At 49.2% G+C, this 9,316-nt stretch overlaps 1 protein-coding gene across 1 annotated transcript in view; it reads right to left on the reverse strand.

Annotated features, from left to right (window-relative positions):
• The window catches only part of PUM1 (pumilio RNA binding family member 1), a 53,721-nt gene that overhangs the window by 5,208 nt on the left and 39,197 nt on the right, over window positions 1-9,316 (reverse strand). Inside the window, exons 12-18 of the mRNA XM_029964594.1 lie at window positions 9,082-9,316; window positions 7,529-7,658; window positions 6,439-6,567; window positions 4,945-5,082; window positions 3,280-3,405; window positions 2,269-2,390; window positions 217-409 (exon numbers count right to left, since the gene is read on the reverse strand). Coding sequence (XP_029820454.1) covers window positions 217-409; window positions 2,269-2,390; window positions 3,280-3,405; window positions 4,945-5,082; window positions 6,439-6,567; window positions 7,529-7,658; window positions 9,082-9,316 — 1,073 coding nt within the window. The remainder of the gene's footprint in view (window positions 1-216; window positions 410-2,268; window positions 2,391-3,279; window positions 3,406-4,944; window positions 5,083-6,438; window positions 6,568-7,528; window positions 7,659-9,081) is intronic.

Below are 9,316 nucleotides of genomic sequence, written 5' to 3' on the forward strand. Positions count from 1 at the left end.
GGAAGGTGTCCCTGCCCATGGCAGGGGGTTGGGAACGAGATGAGCTTTCCAACCTGTTCTATAACCTTCACATTCCAGCTGCTGCTGAAATACCCAACTCAACCCCCTCTGGCATCAGGCAGCTCATCCCAAGCCAATCCTCAGCCTCCTCCTCTCTCCTCACCCACCGCGACAGCGACAGCTTTGCCTCCTCATCCACCCCCGGCACCCACTCACCTTGTGCATGACAATCTTCCTCTGGGCTGGCTCTGCCACATCAATCATCTTCTGCACCACGTAGTTGGCATATTGATCCTTCATCATGGTGTATAAGGCACTGTGGGGGCCGTCGTTCATGGTGCACACCTCGTCGATCAGCATGGCCCGCTCCGTGCGCGACGCGTGCGTCACACACTTCTCCACCACGTTACTGCAACGACACAGGGGACAGCCCGTGAGCCAGGAACTGCCCTGGCCTGCCCAGCCAACCCCAAGGAGATCTCTCACGCTGCCAGTGCAGGTGCCATCTCTTATGCTGCCCCTCATTTGGGACACGGGGAGGTGCTGGTGGAGTTCAGTGATGTGAAATGAGAGAGCAGAGCTTGGGATCCAAGGGGGAATTTGGGAGATGGACCAGTTCAGGGTTTATTTCACCCCAGTTTGTGCGACTTCTACAATGATCAGTGTCTGTTCTCAAAGTGTGTCCATCAGAGAGTCACAGAATCACAGGATATTCTGAGTTGGAAAGGACCCACAAGGATCAGCAAGTCCAGCTCTTAAGGGAATGGCCCATCGAGTCCATTCCTCTCCACCACAACGACACAACAAGGAGAATCCAGGGCTTTCCAGCCAACCCCAGGGAGATCTCTCAAGCTGCCAGCAAGGGCAGGTCATTTGGGACAGAGGAAGGTGCTGGTAGAGTTCAGTGAGGTGAAACAGGAGAGCGGAACTTGGAATCTGTGAGGGAATTCGTGAAATGGACCAGTTCAGGTTCTGTTTCACCCAAATTTGTGCAGTTCCACAACAATGTTGTGTGAGATCAGTGCCTGTTCTCACAGCTTGTCCATCAGAGAACCACAGAATATTCTGAAGGATACTGGAAGGGACCCACAAGGATCAGAGTCCAGCTCTGAAGTACATGGCCCACATGGGGATCAAACTCACAGCCTCGGTGTGTTTTTAGCATCAGGCTCTAGAAGGAGTTATTTTGTTTGCTTTTCTCTGTACTGGGACACAATGGGAAGGGAGATCCAAGGTTAGAACAACAGGGAAATGCTTATTGAGGAATGAAAAATCTCAGCAAAGGCAGAGAATTTCCAGAATTCCTGAATATATTAATGACTCTCTGCTCTCCGGAGAGCCAAGTTAAGTAGGATACATGAAAGGGGACCAAGGCATGTGCTGGTCTCATCTTCCACATCCCTGCCTGACTCACAGAACCATCAGTGGTTTGCTCAGCTCAGGGGACATCCCACACTAATTAATGCTCCATCTGGAAAAAAGGACTTGAGGAAAAAAGAGCAAGGCAAGTCAGGGAGGAAGAACCTGAAATAACAACGTGAAGACCCCGCTCTCCTAAATCTCATTAATGTTACACCTCCCTCGTGTCCCCAAGCACTGAAGCACTGTTTTACTCATCACAGAAAGGGGGAATACTGAGCCTTTGAAGAGCTCAGCCTTCATGTTCAGTGGCTGGAAGCACATCCAGCAGGAATTTACACAGGTGGGAAGTGTTGCTTTGTCCTCACAGCCACAAAGGCACATGGATTTTGCTTTACCCACATGCAGCTCTGCAGCACTTGGAGTCAAAACTGGGGATGCTGAGAGGGAATCCCTGTGCACACCTCAAAGGGACTGCAAGGCTCAGCACGTCAAAGTGCTGGGAAATGATGCTGTGAACACAAATTCTTCTGTGAAAAGCGGGATGAAAAAGAATTGTTGTGACACTGATTTCTCCAACTCCCTTCACAGTGTTCCGGGGCAGTGAAATGCTCTGAGGGCATGGTATTATCAAGGGACAGTGACCACTTAAAATCCACCAAAATAAAACACACAGGAACTCCTGGCCAAGTTCAGGAGCTCGGATCAGAGCTACTCTTCCACATTTACAACCTCCTTCATTGCTCCAAGACTTACCTTGCTGATGCACCCGAGGTTATAACAGTTATAAATAACATTTTTTTATTAAGCAAAAAGTTCTTTTCACCTATTTCACCTCCCTACAACCCACCCCTAACTCTTGTGTCCATGCTCCCAGAGGGCTGGAGGCTTTAAGGAAGGAATTCATACCTAGCAAATTTATGTTGACTCAACACGAGCACGTTGCCTCTAATTTCTGCTACAATCTTGCTCTTATCCTCGGGCCGACCATGTTCTAGCACATGCTGGATAACATAGTTCCCATACTGATCCTGTTTGAGAGACAGCAGAAGTGTGTGACAAAAGGTGGACAGGAACCATTCACAGCAAACCAGTTCCCAATGTGCAATCAGAGTTACAGACTTCGACTAAAAACCAACTGAAATATCTACTGTGCAAATCATCTCAATACTTTCTGCTCCCACAGAAACGTGCATTCCAAATTCTAAATCCATTCTAGAGTGAAAAATGCTGCATTTCTGTAGCAATTGTATCAATTGTAAAACTCAAAACAATGTTCTTCCACGGGAAATGTCAATATTCTGCTTATTCCCAGTTTTCTTCCCTTTCTCCAGGTTCAAATGTATCAAATCAAGTGTCCTGGAGGGCTGTGCCATGGGACACTGTCCTTAAGCATATTCATGTTCTGAATTTGGGCATATTCAGATCCCAGGATATAAATATTGCAGTTCACAATCCCAGAAATGGCCTGATGCCTCAAATCCATGTCCAACCTCTTCCCACTTCCCAAATCCTGAGCACACAGGACAGGCTTTGTTTGCTGGATTTGCTCAATCCATTGTGCCCCAATAGCAGAATCCATGTAAAATCCTGCTAAACCAGGCTCTCAGAAGGACTGCAAGGGAGAGGAAAGGCAGCCAGGAAGGGGGTGTGCATAAAACCAACTCATTTTAAGAACAATTACTTGACACTTCCTTTTCCTGGGAATAATCAGCTCCTGGCACAGGCTCCTTTCAGCTCTCACTTGCACTGTGACTCCTGGAAGGCAGCACCAGGACAAAGCAGCCAGTGCTGACCAATTCCTGCTTCCCATTCCTCCTGGGAAGGGAATCCCACAGCCCCAGCAGCACTACAGCCCCACACAGGCTGCAGAGACCCAGAAACACCTCCCAGCACCTGAATCCCCCTTCCCACACCCACCTGCACCAGCTGCTCGGTGTGCTGGTGAAGCTCCTCCAGGATGGGCAGGGTCTGCTCGGGGAGACAGTGCTCCAGGATCCTCTGGATCACGCGGCAGCCGTAGGGGTGTGTGGACAACGCGAACACCTGGGGCCAACAACAGGGACAGAGCACAGGCACCAACACCTCTGTTAGTCCCTGGGAATCCCAGAAACCTCCCAGAGTTAAATGCACACACATGCTGGTTTTTCCTGGCCAGCTCCAGACACGTCCAAGGCAACTGGAAACATCTGTTCCCCACTGCCAGGTGATCACACCCCATCTCTCCCTGAGCTTCTGCTTCCCCACCCATGGAACAGGAAAACCAGTGCTAAAGCCTCTTGATTAATTAAAGAACGCTGGGGCAACCAGGCATTATTAGGAGTTCTGTCTCAGAGGAATAATTCCAACCCAAGTTTTGAGCTATGTAAGAAATGCTATCAGCCAGAAAAGTTTAAAAACGCCCAGCAAAGGATTTTCCTCAACTGTTTGGATTTGTTTAAAAGCCTTAACAGTGCTTAGGAGAAGTGACAACAAAGCATCTATCTCATTTCTAAAGGATTAGCAAATCTGTGGGTAAGAACATGACACGTTGGGTTATTGCTGCTCAGTTTTCTGTCTCCAGCACAAAGTCCTGTTTGGTTGCCCCAAATTAACAACAGCAGCAAATCCGAGCACTGAAGTTAAATCGACAGCTTGAACATTTTTAATAATTGTTGAGTAAACTGTGCAGGGAAACAGGGCTTGGAGTGCAATTAAGTGCAGGAAAATAGTCTGGAGGTGATAAGTTTAATCCTCCATGTGAAGGTTCAGATGAAACTGGGACGGCTGGTCAAGGAAATGTCAGTGCCATCAACTTTCTGCCTTCCCAAACTGCCCAAGGAAGGGCTGAAGCAAAACTCTAACCAGCAAATCTGCTGAGCAAGTTCCCAGCCAGAATCATGCTTGTTTTGACACAGCCAAGCAAGTTCCCACTTTCCCAGCTGAGCCAGGACTAAGAACTCCTGGTTCCTGCTGGAACAGCCCCTGGCTGTCCTCACATCCCTGGGGCAAATCCCTCAATACTTCAAAGTCCCCCTGCAAAGCCAATTAAGCTGAGGTTGGGAACACCCAAAGCAGCACTCCTGGAACGGGAGATGAGCTGACTGCAGGCAGAGCAAAGCCAGCTACACAACTGGTATCGATTCAGGAGAGCACAGCAATATAAAACCCATCTGAATCAGGCACAACTGCCCTTTCCTAGATGAAACTCGATTTTTTCCTCTGGTCTGAGGCCCTTGGGAATCAGAATTCCTCCTAATCCCACCCTTGCAGACAGGGATCATAAGGACAGTTTGCTACAGGCAGCACAACACTCTGCTAACTGGGAAGATGGATTAAGGAGAGACTTGTTTTCCCTCCATCAGTCAAAAATACTTGATGTTCCAGAAGAACAGCCTTTTGCAGGGATGCTTTCCTGTGACAGATCTGCACAGAAATGATAGCACAGATGTGACCAAGGAGTTTCAGGGCTCCCTCCCACGGCTGCATCAACCTTTCAACCCATACTTGCTAAGATTTAAAATTCCAAAGAGTTCAGCAAGTCACAGCCACTCTCAGGCTGTTAAAAACAGGAACACAAGGAGTGAGGACTGGGCAAGGACTCACCTGGCCCTTGAAGGCATCGATGATGAACTGCAGGGACTGAGGCTGCACACACTCAATGCACTTCTGCACCACGTGGTTCCCGTTCTGGTCCTTCACACACTTGAGGACGTGCCCGTCCAGCTCCCGAACCATCTCGTTCTATGAGGGGGAGAGAGGACAAACAGAAAGCACCACCAGCATTCCCAGCTGAGAAAGGCACTGGTACCCTGCTCAGGAACACGACAGGTATGAAGGATGTACTTCCAGCTGGGAGTTCTCCAGTGGCCAAGTGCTGGGCTACAGGAACCGACAGGAAAAATCCTACTGTGACATCCTATTAGAAAGCTGGGCTAGTGGAAGGTGTTCCTGCCATGGCAGGGGGGGAACAAGGTGACCTTTAAGATCCATTCCAACCCAAACAATTCCATGACTCTATGAAGATGAAGCCCTCCTTCCATTAATCAAGAGCCTCCTCTTACAAGTGAAATAACCAAATTAAAGACATTTAACTGAGCCACAACTCCCCTGTGCATCCCCCATTTTCTCCTCTGCTCCCCTCAAAGAGAACAAATCTAAAATGCCCAGAGTTCACAGACTTTTTGGGTATATCAGTGTTACATGTCACTAAAATGGGCTCAGCTCTGGGATCTGAATTTGCTGGTATTTAGTGACTGAGCAGATGAAGTTCAGACATGACTGATGTACCCCACGTGCAGGCTGAAAGCTTCACTCAGAAACAGAGAATGACACTTCTGGGGGATTTTAATGCTATGACAGAAACTGGATGAGTTCAGTTTGTAACTGAATCAAACCCAGGCATTTTGGGAGCACTGAGAACCCCCAAATGCCATTCTGGAGGAAGACAGTAAATCCTTGGAGCAGCACGGCTGGAGCTTGGGCACCACCCTGCTGACACACTAAGGCTTAGCTCAGGCTCAGCCTAAGGGAAGGAGCATTCCTAAAGCCTCTCTCAGTTCTTAATTTAATAACCCACACTGAGATTCCTGTACACCCCTTTATGAGCAGCCTGCCCAGTGTATTTCTCATCATAATTCATTGTTCCCAAAACCCTTGAGGAAGTGCTTTATTAATGAGCTCTGAGTGGGACTCTGGCTACCAGCCACATCTCTCCAGTGCCAGAACCAGGAGCTCCTCATCCATCTCCCTGCAGGAAAGCAGAATATTGACCCACATAGCAAGGCAGTGATAACTCGGTGAATATTAAAGACAAAACTCTGGCTTCTTTCAAGGGATTTAAAAATATCTTTTAATTCACCATCATTCTCAGTTTCCCCTCCATCCATAATCTGCTTTCAGGGAATTAACAGGGCCTCACGCCCAGGTAAGTGGAACAAGGAGATGACACAAGGTTGGCACGTACTCATCATGCACATGGAACACCACGAACACGCCAGGAACCAAAGCAAGGGCACACCAGGCACAGGAGGAACAGGAGAGCAGGCTCAGGAACGTTCAAACATCGAGAAGAAAGTTAAAATTGAAACTTACAATTACCTGCTGGTCTGGGGGGATGAACTCCAGGGCCTTCTGGATCACCCTGCAGCCGTACATCTGCAGCGCCAGCGACAGCACGTGCCCGCGGATGCGCTCGGCCAGGGCCAGCTTCTGCTCCAGGCTGCCAAACTGGGGAGGGCAAAACCAGTCACTGCCAGCACAGCGCCAGCCCACGGCCACACCTGGCACAGCTGCCACGGCCAGGGGGGAGACAAGGAATTCTGGGGGCACTGGGAAGGAAGGAAGTGCCCGGCCCACCTCGGTGGGGGTGAAGGGGCACGGGGCAGGTGAGTTCTGTGTCTGCCTGAACATTTGTGACACACTCCTGGGGCCACCAGGGTGACACGTGCCAGGTCACTGACCCTGGACAGGATGGACAGGAAGGTCACAGTCCCAAACCTGCCAGAGCTCCAGGAGTGTTTGGACAACGCTCTGAGGGACAGGGTGGGATTGCTGGGGTGTCTCTGCAGGGCCAGGAGTTGGACTGGATGATCCTCGTGGGTCCCTTCCAGGACATTCTGTGATTCTGAATTACTGGGCACAAGCACCACGAACACTTGTGGAGAAGGACCAGACCAGTGCCAGAGGGAGGGATGAGGGTGTCTGCCCAACCTCCTGCTATGGAACACATTTATCCAGTAGGTGTTGTTTGCTGGAAAAGTTTCTCATCTTCCTAAATACCAAAAGCTCAGCACAGCATCTCTCTCTTGTTCCTAAACAAGACAGCTCAGCACAGCAACTCTGAAAAATCTTGGATCTACATCTCACAGAATCCCAGAATGGTTTGGGTTGGAAGGGACCTCAAAGCTCATCTCATTCCAAGCCCCTGCCATGAGTAACCTCCCACTGGAAGGTCTCATCTCCTGGATATGGTGCTATTTACTCCTCCACCTTTTGCATCTCACAGAAAATGTTACTTTCCAGCTGAATTTTAGGAGTCCCACACCTCAGTGACTCCAGCAGCAAACATGCACCAGCCTGTGGGGAGGAGATGACCTCAGTGCTGACAGTTATCCATGGATTTAGCCTAATGGCAGGGTTTCCACAAGCACATCCAACACCTCAGGACAGCAGGGCAATGCAGACTTACTTCAAAGAACTTCTGGATGACGTAGTTCCCAAACACATCCACCATGAGCTGATAAGCTGCCTGCAGGATCTCGTTGAACACCAGCTGACGCTCTGCTGGGGTGGCACGTTCCAGTTTCAGCTGAATGAACCTGGAAAACAGGGCTGCTGTGATGCCACTGGCACATTTGTTCATTCAAACCCTTCCAAAAGCCTCACGAGTGCGTTCCAGAAACCACCACGGAAAATCCTGTTATGATATGACAGTGAACTGCTCCTTTCATTAACCAGGAGTGTCCTCTTAGAAATGAAACATCCGAATTTCAGAAATTTAACTGATCCACAACTTGCAAAGGTCTCCCAAACCACATCTTTCAAGTTGCTCTATCCAGCCATCTGAAGCCTTGGGGTAGTCACAGCCATGAGGTTCATGGAGACACATTACTGTTGGTACCCCAAAAATCTCAATTAAGCAGATCTCAATTAAGAGATACAGGAAAGCATCGTGCCCAGCTGGCTCTTCAGAACGAGTTAAGCTGTGCCAGTGGGACTAACAAGCAAATCACAGAGCAGGCAGGCTCCTCTCTAGAGCAGGAACTCCTGCTATGGGCACTTGTACCCAATCTTTGAAGGGTCAGTGTGACATAACTTGGCTTTCCACATCTCCTACTCCTCATTCCACCTCTCTGCTTTGGGATTGTAAGGGTAGAAGACCCTTCTGGAAGATTTATTACAAGGAGATCAAGGCTAATTTTGCTTAGGAAGACCTTCCTGCCTGAAGAGGCACCTTTCCCAGGGACAGCTTCAGCTGTTTTCTCCTCCTGCACGCCAGAGAAACTCTCCCTGGCACGAGGAAAAGAAAAATCCTTGCAGACATGTCTGAAGGCTTCCACAGAGGGTGGGGTGGGGATGATAAAAGCCCTGAGAAGAACAGGGGGCATTGTCTTTCCCCAGGCCTGGTGTTAAGGTTAACATTACCTGTAACAATGTTGCATAAGGCAACCACTGATTAATACTTAATAGTACACTACTTAATAATACAATACTTCATAGTACAATACTTAATAAATTCTCCCTGCTGGCTGTAAAGCCATGCCCTTGTTACTGTCCACAGGAAGCTTGTTTTGTCTCAGACTGTGTAGAAGGTTTGGATACTTCTGAGCCAGGTTCTTTTTTACTACACATAACTCTTCTCCTTTTTACAGTTACGGTGCCTTTCAGAATATTTCACCACACCTAGTTCTAAACAGGCTTTTGTTCTGCACTGTACATTGATGCACTAACACAGCCAAAAATAAATGCTATGTCCAAAGACAGCAGTACTGGTAATGTTAAACAATTAGTGCAAGAGAAAAGATGTAAGAAGAACTTAAATCCTGCAGCTTAAGAAAGCACACTTAGCAATACTGACGGTTCTTTTAAAACACTGATTTCTGCAAACTAACGTTTCCTTTCTTCTCAAAACGTTCGCGTTCTCGACTTCGGAAAACAAATTTCCCTACAATCCTCCCGCTGCCTGAGCATTGTTTTTCACCCCAGGGACGCCAAACACAACTGCAAGGCTCCCAGCCCCACCTGGAGCCGTGCTGGTCCTGGGAGAATTCCATGATGTGGCCGGCGATCTCGCGCAGCTGCAGGTTGGGGTAGCGGTTGTTGCGGAAGTCCTCGAGCAGGCGGCTGCGGCCGGAGGGCATCACGTCGGACATGCCGTAGCGCAGCCGGGACGAGGGGAACAGGGTGCTGCTGGGGCTGAACAGGCTGGAGGCACTGCTGGCACTGCGGTACTTGGCCTCGGCGCCCGGGGCCGCCG

Source organism: Manacus vitellinus, unplaced genomic scaffold (assembly GCF_001715985.3).
Source record: "Manacus vitellinus isolate BGI_N305 unplaced genomic scaffold, ASM171598v3 scaffold_75_pilon, whole genome shotgun sequence".
NCBI classification, from domain to species: Eukaryota; Metazoa; Chordata; class Aves; order Passeriformes; family Pipridae; genus Manacus; species Manacus vitellinus.